At 33.4% G+C, this 20,507-nt stretch overlaps 3 protein-coding genes and 1 non-coding gene across 4 annotated transcripts; 3 read left to right on the top strand and 1 right to left on the bottom strand.

Moving 5' to 3' along the window:
• The first annotated feature begins 2,110 nt into the window (after nt 1–2,110).
• TRNAD-GUC lies at nt 2,111–2,182 on the top strand. The gene has a single exon. It is a non-coding gene; the product is annotated as a tRNA-Asp (tRNA).
• Nucleotides 2,183–5,061: 2,879 nt separating this feature from the next.
• LOC124944599 lies at nt 5,062–8,259 on the top strand. The gene is made up of 3 exons (XM_047484897.1): nt 5,062–5,435; nt 7,413–7,436; nt 7,738–8,259. The coding sequence occupies exons 1-3, from the start codon at nt 5,243–5,245 to the stop codon at nt 8,037–8,039; spliced, it is 519 nt and encodes a 172-aa protein (XP_047340853.1). The 5' UTR covers nt 5,062–5,242; the 3' UTR covers nt 8,040–8,259.
• Nucleotides 8,260–9,951: 1,692 nt separating this feature from the next.
• LOC124944597 (cyclic nucleotide-gated ion channel 17-like) lies at nt 9,952–14,515 on the top strand. Its single transcript, XM_047484896.1, has 7 exons — nt 9,952–10,218; nt 10,430–10,958; nt 11,971–12,183; nt 12,306–12,607; nt 12,993–13,104; nt 13,181–13,417; nt 13,567–14,515. Exons 1-7 carry the CDS (start codon nt 10,190–10,192, stop codon nt 14,275–14,277), a joined length of 2,133 nt encoding a protein of 710 aa, XP_047340852.1. The 5' UTR covers nt 9,952–10,189; the 3' UTR covers nt 14,278–14,515.
• Nucleotides 14,516–15,031: 516 nt separating this feature from the next.
• On the bottom strand, nt 15,032–18,260 carry LOC124945318 (preprotein translocase subunit SCY1, chloroplastic). Its single transcript, XM_047485728.1, has 8 exons — nt 18,007–18,260; nt 17,689–17,846; nt 17,222–17,607; nt 16,678–16,977; nt 16,503–16,592; nt 15,781–15,904; nt 15,537–15,700; nt 15,032–15,443 (listed from the first exon to the last, which is right to left on the bottom strand). Exons 1-8 carry the CDS (start codon nt 18,201–18,203, stop codon nt 15,213–15,215), a joined length of 1,650 nt encoding a protein of 549 aa, XP_047341684.1. The 5' UTR covers nt 18,204–18,260; the 3' UTR covers nt 15,032–15,212.
• Nucleotides 18,261–20,507: the final 2,247 nt, after the last annotated feature.

Below are 20,507 nucleotides of genomic sequence, written 5' to 3'. Positions count from 1 at the left end.
TTGAGTAAATCAACGAGAAATTAAATAGTTTTTTACTTCGAGAGTCACCACCTAATTTTTCTTACAAAATTAAGAGAAAGATTTTTTATCTTATAAAACAATAATGCTTTTATAAAAGAAATTACTTGGGAGTTCATTGTTTTATTACATGTGAGAAAGAGCCTCTACACTATGCCTTTGATGTCCGTTTCAAAGCAAACGGTCTAAACTTCGTATATTTTGAGAACTAGGAAAATTTTTGTGCGATTCACACGGATAAGGATAAAAACAAAATAAATTAAAAAATTATAATAATATTTATTCAATGTTTAAAATTATTAAAATAAAAAATATAACGCTCTCATTTCACATTTTATTTACTTCGATAAAACAACTTATTTTTTCACATATTCATCACATATTTTTCCGAATGAATCTCTCATCTCGTGACTTTACACTTTCACTTTGTTAATCAAATATTTGATTCATATTTTTTAATAATTAATATCGTGACCTCACACTTTGGTCAATCAAATATTTGATTCATATTTCTTTAACCACTTTCAAATGATACCGGTCTATTATCCCTCGGCAAACCACATCTCAATCACACTTGGTTAAAGGTTGTACTTGTTTTTGTTAGGTTACAAGTTCGAAACCTATATTTTCTTCCTTCTTCTCAACCTTCTCCACAAACACATCCTCCTCCACCTTCTGCACATTCTCCACCTTCTGCTTGTCTTCCTTCTTCTCCAAATTCTGTACAAACACATCCTCCTCCAACGTTTGTCTTCCTTGTCTATATCATTCACATTCACCTTCTCATTCACCACCTTCTCCACATCATCAATCTCATCCTTGAATTAGACAAAATGCTTGAATTAGACAAAATGCTTGAATTATACATACATCATTCTTCTACTTGTCTTCCTTCTCCACCACCACCACCACATCCTCATTCTTCACCACCTTCTACACCACATCCTCATTCTTCAGCACATCCTCCACCACATTCTCATTCACCACATTCTCCACCACATCCTATTCACCACATTCTACACATTCTACAACACCACATCCTCATTCACCACAACCTCCACCACCACATCCTTCAGCACATCCTCATTCACCACATCCTCCACAAGCCCATCCTTGTCTTTATCATTCAGCTTATCTACCATATCCTAAAAAAGACAAAATAATTGAATTAGACCAAATACTTGAATTAGACATACCTCAATATTTTCATTCACTAGATCCTCAATCAACACATTCACCTTCTCCAAATCTTCCTCATTCACCTCCTCCAAATCTTCCTCATTCACCTCCTCCAAATCTTCTTCATCCTTGTCTTCCTCATTCACCTTCTTTTTCTCCACAAGCACATCCACATATTCCTCATTCAATTTTCTCCTAGTATGTTCCTCCCCTAGTGTGACTGATAATATGCCAAATTGTTCTTGTAGTTGGTTTAACATCTCTTTTATGAGATTTATTTCAGTTCTCATTTCAGTTTTTAGTTCATTTTCTCCTTCGTCAGTTGATCCAATCTATATCTATATAGGGAGTTGTTGGAGTCATTTGAGGTCCATCATCATCATGGGGGTCTATTGATGCTGGAGTCATTTGAGAGGCATCATCATCTTCTTGAGTCCCAGTGGCGCTCTTGACAGAATTAGAGTTGCTAGGGATGGAGGTAGGGATGCGGGTTCTTCTTCTCGTGAAAGGTTTGGCAGGAACAGAATGAGAGGTGCTAGGGTGAGTAATTTATCTTTTCTTCCTCATGTCAGGTTTAGGAGGAACTACATCTTGAATATCTCTAATTTCCTCCTTCTGCAATCAAGTTCAAATAAGCAATCATAAAAATTACCTCCCATATCTTCAAAGTCCTCCCTAGATATGAGATTTTCTCCTCTTCAGACAATTTCATCTTCTTGACAATCTTGCATTGCAGGGCAGTGTGAAGATTAGAGGCGGTGCTCTTCCTGCTGGATTTGTACTGTATTATCCTAGGGCATGGACAGACACAGGGCTGGCCCATTGACTGTGCAAGATGTGCACTTGCACAGGGCCACAAAAAATGTAGGGCTACCAAAAATATTATATACATATATAAAAAAAAAATTAATAAGTCGTTGTAGTATAGTGGTAAGTATTCCCGCCTGTCACGCGGGTGACCCGGGTTCGATCCCCGGCAACGGCGTTAACTCCGACATCGAAATTAATACTTTCTTATTATTTTCACCTAAATTAGTGTATTAATAACCGATTCATAACTAAGACTACAAAAATGAACATCATAAAAAATCTAAATAAATATCAACATATTAAATCCAAAGTAAAAAATCTCAAATCTTTGATATTTATGTTTTCTTTCATCATTTTTAATCATTTTATTTTATATTTTCAGTAAACAATTGCAGTCTGAAAATATGCGAATTGATGTAGCAATGGGTAGTGTGAAGGCACTTATTGCATTCTTTAGAGAGTACAGAGAAGTAGGGTTTGAGAATGCGTTGAATTGTGCCAAAGAAATTGTTGTTGAATTGTATATTGATCCAGTGTTTCCAGAGAAACAAAAGAAAAGAACAGTTCTTAAGAAAAAAACATTTTGATGAGATTCTTTGAAAATCAGCCATCTGAACCACCTATCGAAGAATCAAGTCAAGAATCCTTCAGATTTCATTACTTTTTATACATAATTGATGAAGCAATCGGTTCATTGGAGAAAAGGTTTTAGCAATATGAGGAGACATTTGAGTTCTTATTTATGGCAGAGAAGCTAAAGTCCTTGGATTCTGTTAACCTAAAAAGAAGCTGCAACAACCTTGAGAAGAAGCTGGAGAATGGTCACACTTCTGATATTAACGGTGAGGATTTATTAAATGAAGTAGGACTATTACAAAAACATTTACCAAATGAGCTTGATTCAACTAGTGCAATCCTAAATTTTTGAAAAGTGCTAATTGTTATCCTACTAGTTGTCCATATATAATTATGTTAATAGTTCCAGTAACAGTAGCATCAGCTGAAAGAAGCATTTCAAAGCTAAAAATATTGAAATCTTACTTGCGTTCGACCATGTCACAAGAAAGACTAAATGCTTTGGCTTTGATTTCTATTGAACATGAGTTCTTGGAAAAACTTGACTATGATAGGTTAATTGATGATTTCGCATCTAAGAGTGCAAGAAGATCAATTTTCAGAAAATAGTATTGCATTGGTTGATTCAAATTGGTAAAATTCTAGTAAATTGTATTGCATGTCGTGTTTTTGTAATAGATTTCAGACTTTTGGTCATTCCTTTTGAAGACAATGTAACAAGAGCATTTGTTATTGAAGTAAATTCAATAAGCTTTACCATAAAATTTGCCTTGATTTTTTTTATCTTTTTGTTGTTGTGATCTTAATTGTTGGTATGCGTAGATATTTATTTATGATATTATGTTTGTAGTTTTGATATTTTTCTTTTTTTGGAGTACTTAGAGCCGCATTTGATATCTCGCACAAGGCCTTCAAACATATTGGGTCGGCACTAGGCAGACAGGCCGATGCGCTTGAAGCATCGTATTCCTTGCAAGTTTGGGGACAAACGTTTTGATAACCTCATAGGTCCACACTTGTAAGGCTAGTGTGAACCCATATACGGTATAAGAAACATCGACATTCTTGTCTTTGTTCTTCTTCCCCGTGACTTTCTTCTCTCCAGATATAGCGACCTAAAGTGTTTCAGGTCCATGTTCAAACCCTTCAGGGTTTCTCTAAAGGACAACTTTCCCCATGAAAATTGGAGGAAAGTGTCGATATCCTCGACCATGCTGAGGAGTTTGATATTTATTATCCTCTTTGGGTCAAGGGCGAACCAAGTACACCAGTCCTAATTTTCATGCATCTTCTTTATCATAGCAGAACACAAATTTTGAGTGAAAGTCTTCTGTTCTAACAATCATATTACTTTGAAAATACTTGACAACTAAAGGTGGACATTCTTCAACTTCATTGAAAATGGTTTTCACCATATGGTATCTCCCAAAATTGAGGCTTGTGACCAAGGCAAACTTCTTCATCCCGAAGCACAACTCCTCTCCATTCACGAGGAACTTCATCTCCGTAGAATTTGAGCTGCTCTTCCTGAGGAGCATTTGATGTATTATTGTTTTTAAGAACCGCAGTAATGTGGATCCTTTGAATAAAAATCGGACTTGGGTTTGCTCTACCCTTTCCATTAGATTCTTTGCAGCAAACTTGGTGACAATGTTTGAGATATTGGTTTTCATTAGACACTACCAACAAACTCAAGAATTATGGTGGACTCCATCTACAAAAAAAAAAAAGGAATAAAATTGGAGTAAGCATAACAACTCCAGAACATTATAATTACCTAAACTATAGAACATTATAATTACCTAAACTATACAACATAACAACTCAAGTAAGCAACATCAAAAATATGAGGGAATTGGATAAAACATTAATAAACAATTCAAATAAAGTACAAACCTACAATACATATAGGTACAATGCTCGTGAAATAGCAATTCGCGGTTATTACAAACCATAAACCATGCATGCATGCATAATAAGAACACTGATATAATACTCGTGAAAAAACTGATTTGAACGAAGTTCGAAGTTGGAATGGAAAGTCGTGAATGGAAAGTCGAGAGTCGTGAATGAAAAGTCGAGAGTCGTGAAAGAATTTTTTAAAATGAGGGACAAATTAAGTATATATACGATGAAATACAGGATTTACAACTATCGTTTTTTATTGTAAAACGCTAGAGTTAATAATCGCGTTTTATATAAAATACGGTAGTTGTAAACCGCGTATTTTCATTCTCGCGAATTACTATTTTCGCGTTTCATCTAAAACGCGTGAGTTCATAAACGCGTTTTAGAGGAAAACGCGAGAGTGATAATTCGCGTTAATGAACGATAAAATGGGCACACAAGAGGATAAGACAACATTTCGCCGAACAAAAAGACAATTTTTGCAAGGTTGACTAGGCGTGCATTTTTTGGAATTAGACCCTTATTAGGGCCATTTTATCAAATTTCCCTATAACCAATCTCTTTGAAAACAGAATTATATATATAGATATAAACTGTCCAAAGAAATGTGACATTTTCATTTTTCACACTTCCTTCCCACTGATTATATCGATCCCGAACTGTCCTACAGCCAACTCGTCTAGATCTCACGTCCGTCTCGATAAGGCCCAAAGCCATACCTTAAATTTCAGTTCGCTAGACCGCGAGAGAGATGTCGAGGCGATCAGGGGATTGCTTGAGGTATTGTTTGGTGGTTTTCGCAGTTGTCTCGGCTCTTTGCGTCTCTGGTCCGGCTCTTTACTGGAAATTCAAGAAGGGGATGAAGCTGGATGTTGTTCCCCCTTCTTGCAGTCCTTGCATCTGTGATTGTCCTCCTCCTCTCTCTCTTCTTAAGATTGCACCTGGTACGTACCTTAATTTTATATGTAGCCTATATATTCAAATAGTTGGAGATGAGGTTTTCATTTTTCCATGTGTTTGTTAAACTCAAATTAAATATGCCCATTTCTCTAATTGTAACTAAATCACTCACAGTTATTTCTAAATGGGTCAATCTTACTTTGGTTATTTCCTCGAATTCTACTTGGATTTTGTTTGGTTTTATCTTTTATATTGCTTACCTTAGTGGAAATGTACGGTTTTTATGTTTATGTTTTGAGGTTATTTGTCTTCGGCCTCATGATTTGGTTGAATGATAGATTGCCATAATCATTTGGTATTTTAAAAGTTGTGATTGAAGCTACTATTATTACTTTATATCAGTGTAAGTGAAAACTTGATATTAATAGATGCTGGAATCAGAAATTGTAGCAGATATAGCTGAAATAACTTCCCTGTATTAACTCCATCTGCAAATTTGCACTATCATTTCCAAATGGTCTCTCATTCTTCCTTCACCTGTTTCTTCTCTTCTGTCTTTGTTCCAAGAATCCATTTGGAGCACTAACTCCACCGCTCTTCCTATTGTATACTCTAAGGCTTATTTCCATTATAATGCCATTGAGATTTTTCCAAATTAAGGATTAGCTTGAGTTCCTTTTTTTGCAGCCATTGCTCAATTATTGTCTTCTCTTGTTTGCCTCTTCGTAGTCACTTTGATGATTTTCCGCTTTCAATTGATCTGATAAGCCTACTTTGTTCAAGGGCTTGGATTCTCATGTATCTCGTCTATTAGGATATAAGATAAATGGGATTATGAAATGTATTCATTTTAGAATATGTCGAGGAATATGTGTCATTGAAGATGTCCCTTAACAGATACATATGAATAAATTGATTTGTAATTTCAACCAGATTGAATTTGATGATAAGACTCTTGACACGTAGGAATAAGATGATGAAGAATACACAGATGAAGAACATGATTTGAATATAATTGTTGAAATAAACAATCTACAGGCTTGTGATTGTTTTAAGAAGTTGGGTAGTATGTAAATGTATAGCATGGAAGGGATATAAGGTGTTGGGACTAAAGAAAGCATGTGTAGCTTTTGAGAATTGGATAAAAAGCCTTGTTAGAAAGCAAATAGAAGAAAGACAAAATCAATGTCTGGAAGTGAACAGTGTACACTTCAATGCCATTTGACTGAATAGCCTAAACCAGGTAGGAGAAGAAGAGAATTAAGAAGCTTAGTGATGAGAGTTTTCAAGTTGATTTAAATTTAGTGGTGAAAATTAAATGAGTTAATCGCTTGCTTGATTTCTAGTTGGGACGAAATTTTATTTCTTTCTATATTATACAACATTATTATTAAGTATATCGACTTTCCTGTATCATCTCCTAAATATGTGACACTTTCTAACGTTATGATTAATAAAAAGTCAAAGAGTCGAGGAAAGAAAAATGAGTTTTGAGTAAGTATGCATATGCAGCATACCCATAATTTGTATAGAAGTCAGTTAGTATGCTTATTTGTGTATACTTCAAGATCCATAATAAACTAAGAACTGAGATTGAGGATAAGAAAGGAAAATGAAGAAGTAGCTCACACCACAAATTGTGGTTCTTGTAAACTCTCATTTCAATAGAACTAACTTGTACATCTATAGCAACACATTTGATCTCTATTTATACAAGTATGAGTTCCTGTTATAGTTGCCTATCAGTGTTTTCAGTTCTTGATCAAGTGTCCTTTTTTTCTTATGTGGCTGACTTGACAACTTCTTTATCATGCAGCGAGTTAAAATTGATTTTCACATTTATTCTTCCGTTTTACTCGGCCTTCCAAACACTCTTGAATTTCTTTCGGTCCAAATCTAGTAGACAATTTCTGCATTTGAAGCATATTTGTTGCATACTTTTATGTTGTCCTTTTCTCATCATTGTGAAACATTATTTAGGACTGATATGGTTCCATCTTTTTATTTATTTGCTTCTGCAGGATTGGCCAATCTCTCTGTTGCAGGTTAGACTTTATTATATCTAGTACTCTTCATTTTATTCCTTGAATCTTCTTTTATGTTTGATTTGATTGCCTTTTGGTTGGCATCAAGAATTTCGTCAGGCTATATTTTATTCACAACTAGAACTGGCACTGAGGATCCAATTCTAAATCCATTGTTTGTTTCCTTACTTAAACAAAGAATATCAATTCTAAGGTTACTAAAAGCATATGAATTGGTTAACTCCAGTTATACATATCGAACATACGTCTTTTGAAACTTTGTAGAAATATTTTTATTTTTTTATTTTTTTTAATGTGACAGATTGCGGAGGGAATGATCCTGATGTAAAGGAAGAGATGGGGAAGCATTTGGTAGAGCTGTTGAGAGAAGAACTGAAGCTACAAGAGGCAGTTGGGGAAGAACACGCCGTTCACAAGAATTTAACCTTGGTGGAAGCAAGAAGGGCAGCATCCCAGTACCAAAAGGAGGCAGAGAAGTGTAATGTTGCCACAGAAACTTGTGAGCAGGCCAGAGAGAGGTCCGAGGCTTTGTTGATTAAGGAAAAGAAGATGACTTATTCATGGGAGAGAAGAGCCAGGCAACTTGGTTGGGAAGGAGAATAAATCCTCAACAAAACAAAACCCTACACCATATATATATATATGCTACTTACTAAGATGATTGTTCAAGCACATAGATCATTCTTTTTGTAATCAAATATAATAATGTTTTGTTTTTACAGTCACATTATATGCATTCTATTGAAACTCTGAACTCATTATTTGTTTGGTCCTGCAAAATTTGTTATATGAGAAGGTTCTGAATGCCAATACCTATTTTTCACGCAAAATCTACCTTTCTTGAGATTCTATCTGATAGTGTAAATTTGAAGGCAGAGGTTTAGGTATGTACCTTAATAAAGATTTACTAGAACAAAGAATTTGTATGTGTCAAGGCAGAGATTTGATTGAGTTAAGTGGATGGATTGTTTTATGTGGAATCATTAGTTCTCCCCAAGTTGAAAAGAGCAAAAAATTAATGATATTTGGGCCTCCAAAATGTGTCAATTGAATGCATTCAAAAATATTGAATCTCCAACATTCTCTTATTAAGCACCCACATCTATCTTTTCCATTTTTTATTTATTTATTTAGTTTAGGAAGCAACCTACCATGCCCCCACTTAATGTGCACAACATCCGACACTTAAATGGACCAACATTCATGGTAGACTTAAAATTTAAAATCTACTCGGTTACTTTTTTTTTTTTATATAATTTACCTGAAATACGATTATAATAATAAAAACAACAAACAAAATATACATAGTTTATTGTCGTTAATCTCCTTTAGCGATGAAGAAATATCAATAATAACGATATATTTCCGTCGTTATTGTCATTTAAATATAAAATATTTTGAATTACCGATAAAAACAAGTATAAATTACTGTTGTGTTTTTTGATAGGACTAATTTCAAAAAAATTGAGTTTGAAATTTTTTATTTTATTTTAATAATTTTAATAAATAACTCAAATCCAATATATCATTATTGTAAAATAATTATTTTATGTTAATGTATTTATAATTTTATATTAAATTAGAATATATATATATATATATAATAATGTTTAATTCTTTATATTGATTTAAATCTTAGTATGAGTATAAATTTACATACGAATGTTAATGTTTTTAAATAAAACTAGCATGTATCCCGTGCATTTGCACGAGTAATAATATAAAACCGTGAAAAAAATATTACGGTAAAAATTTTATAGGCGGGTTAACCCACAATCCGACCCAAGTATCCATTTACTCTCACTTATATTGTTAAAATGTCACGCGTTTATCAAATTTTGGGTTGAATTTAAAATATAAATTGTAGTTAGCCTAGTTAGTTAAAATGTTGTACTTGTTTTGTTAGGTTGTAAGTTCGAACAATATCTATAGCATTTTTAATTTTATTTTTAACCGTTTTAAGTTTAAGGGCGGGTCAACCCACAATCCGACCCAAAGATCCATTTACTCTCGCATATATCCAAATTAACCACAGCTCTCGACCCGACAATCCGGACATTTTAAAAATTAAGCATCATTATATATATATATATAGATATGAATAATATTACTTTATCTATCTATGATAAATATTATTTTCTCTCATTAGTTAATTTTTATTTTTTCTATTAATTAATTTATCTCTTTCAATCGTTACTCATTATTTATTAACTAAATTAAGTTACATTTATTAAAAAATATATATATAAATTTACTATATTTATTTAATAAAGCACAAAATATAACTATTAAATTAAAAAAAATTATTTTTCATTTATAACACCACAATTCTCATTTTGCTACTGATTATAATATTAAAAATATTTTAAACCCTTAAACAAGAATAAAATACAAAAATAATTAGAAAACAAGTATCCTATTCATGAATGTGTTTTTTAAAATATTTTCTCTTTGACAGTATTAAAGAATTGAAATGGAATATTTTATTCTCTCTCCATCAGCTTTCAGTCACCACCCCCCGCACTTCCAGTATTTGGCAGACAGACCAAGATATATACAAACCCAGCGAACAAAAAATAAAAAAAACCAAATCTGATTTTCACATGACAAGAATGTTTTCTGCTACTTTATATGTTCTTCATCTTCATCTGTGTTAAACTAGATCAGTCATCTTCTTCAACAGCTCAAAAGTTTCCGAAGAGAAGTTCCAAGTAATTATCTGTTCATGTTTTGACCATTTTCGTGCTTCTCAAATGGAGCTGAAGAAAGGAAATCTAGTGAGGTATGTTCTGAATTTTCTAACTTTTCCTCGATCATAACTTTCCTTCTTTAGGAAATGGTAGATTAAACAGCAGGAGGTATTGAGAATTTGATCGTGCTGTTTTTCGAGTTTCTAAATTTGGTCAAAGAACCAAATATAGGAAAAAAAACATTATAAGTACTCCTTCGGTTGGGGGGTCATCCATTAAACTTCTTGTTCGTTCACATTGCAGGTTCTATACTAGTGGAAGTAGTGATCAGAAGCAGCATGTTCTTTGGGGTAGAAATGATCCTTCTGACCTAGAAATGCCATCTGGGGGTTTAGGCAAGAGTAAAATCAGTGGAGCAGTTAAATTAGGAAGACCTAAGTTGTTTCCGGAGGAGCCTGAGCCATGGCAAAAGCGAATTCTGGATCCAGGAAGTGAAATTGTGCTGCAATGGAATAGGGTTTTTATTTTTTGGTGTTTGGTTGCACTCTTTGTTGATCCACTATATTTCTACTTGCCTAGCATAGGAGGGAGTAAAGATATGTGGTGTGTGAAGAGTGATTTGAATCTCAGAATTATAGTCACCTGTTTCCGAACTGTTGCAGATTTCTTCTACTTTTTGCATGTTATTATAAAGTTTAGAACAGCTTATGTTGCTCCAAGCTCTCGGGTCTTTGGAAGAGGTGAACTTGTTATGGATCCCAAGAGGATTGCTCGGAGGTATGTTAGGTCTGGTTTCTTCATTGATCTTATCGCAACATTACCCCTCCCTCAGGTACTTTTCTTATGCATTACGTAATGAAATATCTTTTCTTATATATGCTACATTTCTAGAGGATACGGAGTGATTCTTTGAAGTGAATAAGTGAAAGTAAATGGATCATTATCTAGATTAGCATTAGCTTTGATTTTACTCATGAATTGGTGGAATAAAGAGGCCATAGTTCAAAGGAACCATTATTTTACTTGTCTGCTCCTTCTTTGTCTGAGGAATATCACTTCCAAACTGAAACTTACTTGGTTATGAGTGAAATCTTGTTTTGCATATGCACCCTTCCTGAATTCTATGTGAGGAAGAAGTGAGATTAGAAGAGAAAGAAAAAAGATATATTAGATGAGAAACTCAAATTACATATCCTCCACACCTTCATAAAACTTTCTTCATTTTCTTGTTTAAAATGTTAAAGATTGTATTAAAAGAGTCTTCTGATAATACAAAAGACGTCTATATACTTCATGGAACAACTCAACAACTCATGCTGAACTGGTACAAGTAAACAACCCTTGGATTCCCCATGCCTCTCCCTTATCTATTGGATTATTATCATCACAGCTTTCAGTTATTAGTAGGGTTAAAAACTCTTTTATCCTCTGACATATCTGTGTGACAATGAGGACTAGTAATTTGTCATTTTTTTATGACAATCACAGAAAACGTAAACGTTAAAATTGAAAGTGATTTTGTGTATAAGTTTTTTTGGATCATGATCTAAATTGTAGTGTGATTTTTGTTGCTTTATTTGGTATACAATTTCTTTTTATATAATGATCCAAATTATAGTATAACTTGTTTGTTTCAATTGGTATGAATATTGTTTTCTCTTCTGGATAATCATTGAGATTATTTTTTAGATCATTGTGATATTTACAAACATAATAAATGTAGATTTTTCTGGACTATGATTCCAATGAAAAAAAGATATAACAAATCAGCCTCAGTGTTTTCTTTTGAAAATGTTTCCCATTTTGTCTTGAGAGTGTCCTGTCTAACCAAAAAGTTCTTGCAGATTGTGATCTGGTTTATAATACCTGCCACAAGAAATTCGCGATCTGATCAAAATAACAATGCACTGGCTCTTATTGTTCTACTCCAATACATACCAAGGCTCTATCTTATTTTCCCATTAAGTTCTCAAATTATTAAAGCAACAGGATTCGTCACAAAAACTGTTTGGGCAGGAGCTGCTTATAATTTAGTTCTCTACATGTTGGCTAGCCATGTAAGTACCTTTCTTTCAGTCTCCTTTTTTCATTTCAGTTTTGCCATATTTGTCTTATACCGATTATTCTATACATTTCCAATCATGTTTTCCGGATTCTTTACTGGTTTTGCTCCTTACAGGTTTTGGGGGCTTCATGGTATTTGCTGTCCATAGATCGTTACATGTCATGTTTGAAATCCAGGTGCAAAGGGGAGCTTGATCCTTTAAAATGCATGTCTGACTATTTGGATTGTGATACTACTAGCAACGAACGGAACATCTGGATAAACTCTACAAGTATATTCAAGAGATGTGATCCTGAGAACATTATGTCTACTTTCAACTATGGGTTATTTGAGAAAGCTGTGACCAAAGAAGTTGTTTCCTCAAATTTCATCAAGAAATATTTCTATTGCCTGTGGTGGGGATTGCAGAATTTAAGGTATATATTCCAATAATATAAGAGTAATTTGGTCGTTCGCAGCATTCCTGTCATGCATATATATATGACAGGAATATATATATATCTTCATATATATTTGGCTTTAGATTAGCATGAGTTTCTGGGATTCATTTGTCTTAACAATGTAATTATGCTAGAATCAGTTGTTTTCAATGAATTTGAGAAGTATATTTCATATTTAACTGCCATGTGATTTATGGGTTTGTTTGATTGGGTTGGTGATTATAAATATTTATACAATAAATTAAACTTTATAATGAATCTACAGTTAAAAACATTATTTTGTTGAAGTGATTTGTTAAAAAGCATAAGTTTTGGAATAATGTTAAGACGGGTTGTTATGTATCTCCACTTCTTTTTGCAGTTCATATGGGCAAAATTTGTCAACGAGCACATTTATTGGTGAAACAGCATTTGCGATACTAATAGCCATCTTGGGTCTTGTATTATTTGCACATCTTATTGGGAATATGCAGGTATTGATCTTTTCCCACAGATCTTATAATGCACCACTAATTTTCACCTCAATTTCCCATTATCTTTCCATTATAGACATATCTGCAATCGATAACGGTGAGACTTGAGGAATGGAGGCTGAAACGTCGAGACACAGAGGAGTGGATGAAACATCGTCAACTACCAGAGGATCTGAGACGGAGGGTAAGAAGTTTTGTTCAGTATAAATGGCTTGCAACAAGAGGAGTAGATGAGGAATCTATTCTTCGAGGCTTACCTACCGATCTTCGTCGTGATATTCAACGCCATTTATGCTTGGACCTTGTTCGTCGGGTAAAGTTTCCCTTACTTTTTGTATTAATCCTCATAGATTGCATACCCCCCATTTGGATATGGACCTAGATGATAAAACGTCCATAAATTAGGATTTGTCTGACTACCTAGGAAACTTATGAACTCGTTGCTCCTTGATGACATGGCAGGTTCCGTTTTTCTCACAAATGGATGATCAATTGCTCGACGCAATATGCGAACGTTTAGTCTCCTCCTTAAGCACTCAAGGCACCTATCTCGTTAGAGAAGGCGACCCAGTAACAGAAATGCTCTTCATAATCCGAGGGAAACTAGAAAGCTCCACCACAAATGGAGGCAGAACCGGTTTCTTCAACACAATATCTTTAGGCCCTGGGGATTTCTGCGGTGAGGAGCTTCTTTCATGGGCACTCCTTCCAAAATCGAGCGTAAATATGCCAACTTCAACACGAACTGTAATAGCGCTCGGGGAAGTCGAAGCCTTTGCTCTAATAGCCGAAGATTTAAAATTTGTAGCTAACCAATTCAGACGGCTCCACAGCAAGAAGCTGCAACACACATTCCGATTCTATTCCCACCATTGGAGAACGTGGGCTGCCTGTTTCATACAAGCTGCTTGGAGGCGGCACAAGAGGCGGTTATTGGCTAAAGATCTGGCTAAAGATCCAACCGCTATGGAATTGTTTTTGTTGGAGAGTGAGGAGGGTGAGGAGACTCTGCCTAGTTCTCCAATGGCGAAAATGAACATTGGAGTCACCATATTGGCCTCTAGATTTGCAGCAAATACTAGGAGAGGTGTTCTTAAGGGGAAATTGTTAAGGGTGTCTAAGTTACAGAAACCTGAAGAACCTGATTTCTCTGTTGAACCGGATGATGACTAAAGAAACCAGCTACATATGTATGCAGCAGTAGTAGTAGCTGTGGTATAATTGATATTTATGATGAAGGTTTATTTGTATTGATGAATGCTACCAAAAGTGATATGGCATAATTGATATTTATGTGTTACCCTTCTTGGCAGCATTGAATAACTAGCTCTTTTTTACCTTTTTACACGCAATACACATGTAATGTTGTTACCTAATTAAAAAATTAATTAATGTTATATAGTTGTACTAATATCTTTGACTTAGTCACATACATTCAACTTCAAATAAGTTTAATTTTGAAATGCTTCAGATTCCATCCCTTCTTCTAGCCTAGCGACATTAAGAGGTGGATATTAACCTAAGGTCTTAGGTTTGAGCCCGTCAGGTTGTCACATTTTTTTTTTGAAATGCTCCAGATTCGAACTAGAAAAGAAGGAGGGCACTCTAATTAGTGAGCTATTCCATTTTTATTTTCTTTCTATTCTTTAATATGGATCCTCCAAATATGTATTGAAGGCTCAAATTAGTCATAAACAAATTGAAATTTCTTATTTCTTATTTCTAATAGATTGGACAAAGTCTAAATATATTTTGTAACACTATCCTGCACCAGACAAAAAAATTCCATACCCAGAATAAAAAATATAATAAAATGCTCCTTACAAATGAATCCAACAAATATCTTCATTTGCAGCTTTCAATTAGACCAGTTATTAACTTGTTATAATACTAAGTTACATCAAACAGAACTAAGCTGCATGTAACTTGTAAGAGATTTTAGTTTTATGATTTGAATTGAATATTCACGAGTAAGAATTACAAATACCTACATGGGATGTTTCAAAAATATCATGAATTACAAGATCAACAACCAGCATACAATTCAATTTCAGAATGACAAAGTTGAGAGTTTCTTATGTTTTGCAACTCTGGGGGGACTGCAAAAACTATTGACCATACTTGTCACTGTCATACATCTCAATGTTCTTGTACTTCTGAGATATGATTTCAGCTTGAACTTTTCTTGCTGTATCTGTGGCACAACCAACCAGAATCAGAACCGAAGTTCCAGCAAATCCTCGAAATGCAGTCAAATGAGTTATCTGTTCAATGGCAGCAGGACCCGCAGCTAAAATTGCCAAAAATGCAGATCCCAGTACTGATATTCGACTTAGGACCTGATAAATGAGTTGGAAAATTAAACACTTCATTATCAAATACCAAAATTAATGAAAACCGGAGTACTAGATTAGCCTGAAAATTGTACGGACCGTCTTAATGTATGCAGCAGTGCTTTTTCCAGGCCGGACAAGTGGAATCGATGCACCCTGTCGTTTTAGCTGTTCGCTGACATCATCAGGGTCCAATTGTAGAAAAGTGTAATAGTAGTTAAAGAAGGCTATCAACAAAATGTTTGTAGGGAGATATAGAGAACCTACAAAATGATGAATCCAGTCAGTTAGCCAGACACCATTATAACAACACACCAAGAAATTCTTGCATGATATAACTTACCGCCTGGATTTAAGGCCACAGCAGCGTTTTTCAGAACACCTATGCCTGTGAATCGTGCTACAGTGGCTGGAAGAGCTAATGATGAAGTGGAGAAGATAATTGGCATTACACCTGAGCTGTTCACCTGTTTCAGAAAAAAAATGATAATGATAAAAATTGTTGAAAAATAGTACTTAGAGATTAAATGTCAATCTCCGCTCCTTTTGAATGAAATGAAGTTCGTTTGAAAAAAAATAAAAGTGAAAGCCAACACTTCCTCTAAAGATGAAATGAAGAGCATATTATGTATCATTTGGACCGTCTGACTGGAGAAAAACGTACATTGTCTTCAACAGGCTCATCGAACTACCATCATATTTCAGAGAAGTATTTTTGGCCATTTTATACAAATAAATAATTTCTTGTCACACAAGATTTTTTTTAAATAAAAAATAATATTGTTCCAAGATAAAAAACAAAATCAAAGAAGTTCCAAACAAATTGATATCTTATTATTAATTCTATCACAACATTTTACGAAGAACTTCTTAAGGAAACTCGTCTTTCCAGACCCACACTTGACGGGGTCCCTTTCATGAGCATTACAGGTGATCAAAGCTCCATTATGTAGCTTTTAATGAAATTGATCCAATAAAATATTGAAACCACACTAACCAGAGTTACCATCAAGAGCCGTAATATGCATAATGCAGTAGAAAATAAAATGAAATCAAGGATACAACCTTAAAGGGTAAATAAGCAGATCTCTGCAGGCCTCCACTCTTGCTAGTATATCTTGAAGCATAATTAATAGGGATTTTCCTCTCAGCTTCCTGAAACCCTTCGTTTGAGAATGCTGTTTAACAGTTCTTTCCATTCATCAATAAACAGTGAAGCAAAACTCTTACCCAGACTTACCTGAACATACACAATACTAAGAACCAACAGGAAAAATGAGACAAGGATTCCCACAAGTCCAACATAGTTTCCATCTTGATAAGCTTGGGTAGCCGTCCTACCAAAAGATGCTGGCAAGTACGATATAATGCTCGTAAAGATCAAAAGCGAAGTTCCATTCCCAAGTTTTAGATCGGAAATTCGTTCTCCAATATATGTAGTGAGTACTGCACCAAGTGTTAACAATGTAACAGAAGATAGAGCCCACTGTGTGCTGAAATCTTCTACGTATGGACGGAGAAAAAGAACTTGACCAATTGCCTATTCAAGAGATTTAAAATTATAATTCTAATTTTATAAGAACTGAATTGAATTGAAATTCCAAAGTGGAAAGGATGGAACTGAAACTTAAAATATTATATAAATTCAATTCAATTGGAATTATATTTCCAATACTAATTCCTTATTTTATGTCATCAAACAAACAAAGATTTTGAGATTGGACCCAACTCAAATTCTAATTTCAATTCTGCCTGAAACAAGCATAGCCATACAAAGGAAGCACCTGTACAATGGCAAAACCAACCGAAGCATAGCGAGTGTACTGAAGAATTTTCTTTCTTCCTGCTTCACCTTCCCTTTTCTGAAGGTCTTGCAATTTTGGGTAGATTTGGGAGAGAAGCTGGAAAACAATCTGTGCATTGATGAAAGGAACAATTCCAAGAGAACATATGCCTAATCGACCAATGCCTCCACCAGAGAACGTATCCAAAGTGCTCAACAAACTGTTTTGATCTAGATTTCCAGCAAATGCCTCGCGATTTACTCCCCCAAGTGGTATGTAAATTCCAAGCCGGGATAAGGCCAAATATCCTAAAAGCATAAGAAACTTTCCTGGCAATGGGCCTTTGAAGAAGTCCCCAAAATCAATAGAAGTATCTTCGATTGCAGCTGAAATACATGTTCAACCTTGAAAATATTCTTATAGAGGAATGAATGATTCACATAAAACAGCAACAAGGAAGAACAAACCTGCCACTCCTCTAGCTGAAGGTTTGTCCTTTCTTGTACCAGATGATGAACTCTCCAGTTTCTGTGTAATCAAACCTAATAAATTTTCCCAAGCATCACCCAGACCAAATGAAGTATCTGGGTTTATTCCCAATGGATCAAAATCGGAGCCGTGGTAGCTGAACAGGAAGATATCAGTACTTCATAGAATCAAGTACTTAGAATAATTCTTAGTATAAAGCCGAACATCATAAAATGAACCATAATTCGAAAACCCAGTACTTAGAATCGTAAATATAAACTGCTGGTTTAATCGAATTAGCTCAGTAATTACATTACCCGTTTGAGCCGCTCAGTCCCGATTGCCATGCTGGTTTACTGTGAACAGTAAGGCTGCCTCTGTAGACTAAATTTTGGAGCTTTGAAGAATATCTAAAGGAGGTCCGGGAGACCGAAGAAAAGTGATTGAACCGAATAGGCCAACAGGTTGCGGAGGAAGATGAAGAAGCACTCACCCCTCCGACAGTTATCGACATTGTTGTTGTTATCTTCCTTTCCCAGCAATCCTCGAATTCCTCTGTTGGTTAGAAAAATTAAAGGTGTGTAGTATTATTAGTTATCCAATTAGAAAACACATTTTTTTTTATGCAGGTCTTTATTAAGTTTTAAAATAATATTTGAAGAAATACAAAATTTTGGCCAAAATTTTATAAAATTAAAATACACAAATTTTTACAAAAATTTCATACATACTTTCAAAGTATATATTTTATTAAGAAATTCTCAATTAATAGTAAAAAAATATCTCTATAATTGAATTTCTAAAATTAATACATTTTAAAAAAAAAATTACGAGTGTTAAATTGAATATCATTCTTATAATAGCATTTTTATTTAAAATAATAAAAAATATTTATTTAACAATAAAAAAACATTTATTTAATTCTAATATCTTTATAAAGTCACCGTGGAATAAATAAATAAGAGATATATGTTTATTAGGAGAAGAAGTTAATTACAAACTTCAAGAATTTCAATGAAATCTGGTGGTGTGGTGGCATATATTTTAGAAAAAAATCTCCCTTAGACGTATGTACTTGTATAACTAGTTCACTTAAACTTAGATGTATATATTAATAAATGATTATTTAAACATATGTAATATCAAAAATTGGCTCATTTAGCTTCTTTTAATAATCATGGTTAATATTTATTTTTAAATTTATATATTTATTAATTAAATATTAATATATTTTCTTTCTCTATCTTTTTTATTTATTATTAATAAATGAACCCTTTATTTTATTTTATTTTATAAATTTTTTTATTATTTCTATACGAGTATTTATTATTAATTATTTTAATTTAATTATATATATATATATATATATATATATATATATATATATATATATATATATATATATATATATATATATATATATATATATATATATATATATATATATATATATATATATATATATATATATATATATATATATATATATATATATAAAAGCATTCATCATTAATTATTTTAACTTTATATTTTTTTTCTTTTTTTTATAGTTTTTTCTTATATTCACATTAATTATTAATTATTTTAAATTGTTTGGTCTCAATGATTGAATATAACAATGAAAATCTTTTAAACGGTTAGGTCAGTGTCGGACCAGAGATTTCGAGGCCTGAGGCGAACACAAAATTTGGTGCCCTCAAAGCTTAATATTCATACATATATTTTTTTTTATCGATTTAAATATAATAGTATTTGTAACATGAACTCTAGAAATAAAATATCATCAAAACAATATGTCATAAGTAATAATACTAAAAAAACAAAGAAGATCCAATCAAAATATAAAATTCATGTTCCGAACTAGTACATAGTCACTTGAATATTACTCGTCTCGCATTTTTTTAAGCGAAAGTATTGATCAAGTTTGCATAATCAACTTGCTCAATAATTTTTTTTCTCGATAGATAACATAGGCTATGGAACTTTCGCAAGTTCGAGATTGCTCAAAATATTTTTAAGCTCTATAAAAAGCCCAAGCCTAGAAGTTTCATTAACTTTCAAAAATCCAATCTAAAATTCTTCAACCACTATTGCATTTTCTGAATCATCCACACATCTAGTTACAAGAGACATTTATTCCTCGTGACTTGCATCTAGAGTGCAATCAAGTATCACTGTGAAATACTTTGCATGCTTAATTTTTGCAACAATTAAACTTCTTACTTCAGCTGCCAACATCTGTATCAATTCATTTTAGATTTTGAGCCCAAGATAAGTGTAATGAATTTGTCGCTCTTGAACACGTCGAAGATGTTCATCCATTATTGGATCAAATTCGGCAATCATTTCAATTAACTGCAAAAATATTCCATTATTCTCAACATAAAACTTTTCACAATCTCCTCGAAGTGCCAAGTTATTTTTCGCAATTCTTTGCACAACTGCAATTATTCTCATCGATACTTGTTTCTAATGTTCTCTCTTTGTTAATTGCTACTTGCACACTTTCATCATTTGTCTTTTTCTTTTGAAGTCTTCTTTCTAATTCAATCCAACTAGTCATACAATTAATATGATCTTTACTAGTTTCATGAAGATTGAGGTATCGGCTGATATTCTTCCAATCTTTGTATCCTTCGTCAGCTAGATAACCAAGTTTCGCCATGGTTCTCTGAGTTTTGAATAACTTGCAAAAAAAACTGAAGATCTTGTCCATATAAATAGAGTACACTAACCATCTTCTGTCACTTTTCTCACCATTAGTCAATTGTCTCTTATAATGTGATGGATTGAAATGTCTTCCAGTGTTATCAAGATG

The sequence above is a fragment of the Impatiens glandulifera genome, chromosome 7, assembly GCF_907164915.1.
Source record: "Impatiens glandulifera chromosome 7, dImpGla2.1, whole genome shotgun sequence".
NCBI lineage: Eukaryota > Viridiplantae > Streptophyta > Magnoliopsida > Ericales > Balsaminaceae > Impatiens > Impatiens glandulifera.
Note: the sequence above shows the minus strand (reverse complement) of the source record. Positions and strands in the feature narration are given on the sequence as shown.

Excerpts from the sequence above, each read along its gene's own strand:
- LOC124944599 (XM_047484897.1), top strand. The coding sequence starts at position 5,243 with ATGTCGAGGCGATCAGGGGATTGCTTGAGGTATTGTTTGGTGGTTTTC. Across the intron at positions 5,436-7,412 it reads TCTTCTTAAGATTGCACCTG|GATTGGCCAATCTCTCTGTT; the intron begins GTACGTACCTTA and ends TTGCTTCTGCAG. Across the intron at positions 7,437-7,737 it reads GGCCAATCTCTCTGTTGCAG|ATTGCGGAGGGAATGATCCT; the intron begins GTTAGACTTTAT and ends TTAATGTGACAG.
- LOC124944597 (XM_047484896.1), top strand. The coding sequence starts at position 10,190 with ATGGAGCTGAAGAAAGGAAATCTAGTGAG. Across the intron at positions 10,959-11,970 it reads CAACATTACCCCTCCCTCAG|ATTGTGATCTGGTTTATAAT; the intron begins GTACTTTTCTTA and ends AAGTTCTTGCAG. Across the intron at positions 12,608-12,992 it reads TGGGGATTGCAGAATTTAAG|TTCATATGGGCAAAATTTGT; the intron begins GTATATATTCCA and ends TTCTTTTTGCAG.
- LOC124945318 (XM_047485728.1), bottom strand. The coding sequence starts at position 18,203 with ATGTCGATAACTGTCGGAGGGGTGAGTGCTTCTTCATCTTCCTCCGCA. Across the intron at positions 17,608-17,688 it reads TTCAGCTAGAGGAGTGGCAG|CTGCAATCGAAGATACTTCT; the intron begins GTTTGTTCTTCC and ends CATGTATTTCAG. Across the intron at positions 15,444-15,536 it reads CTGCTGCATACATTAAGACG|GTCCTAAGTCGAATATCAGT; the intron begins GTCCGTACAATT and ends CTCATTTATCAG.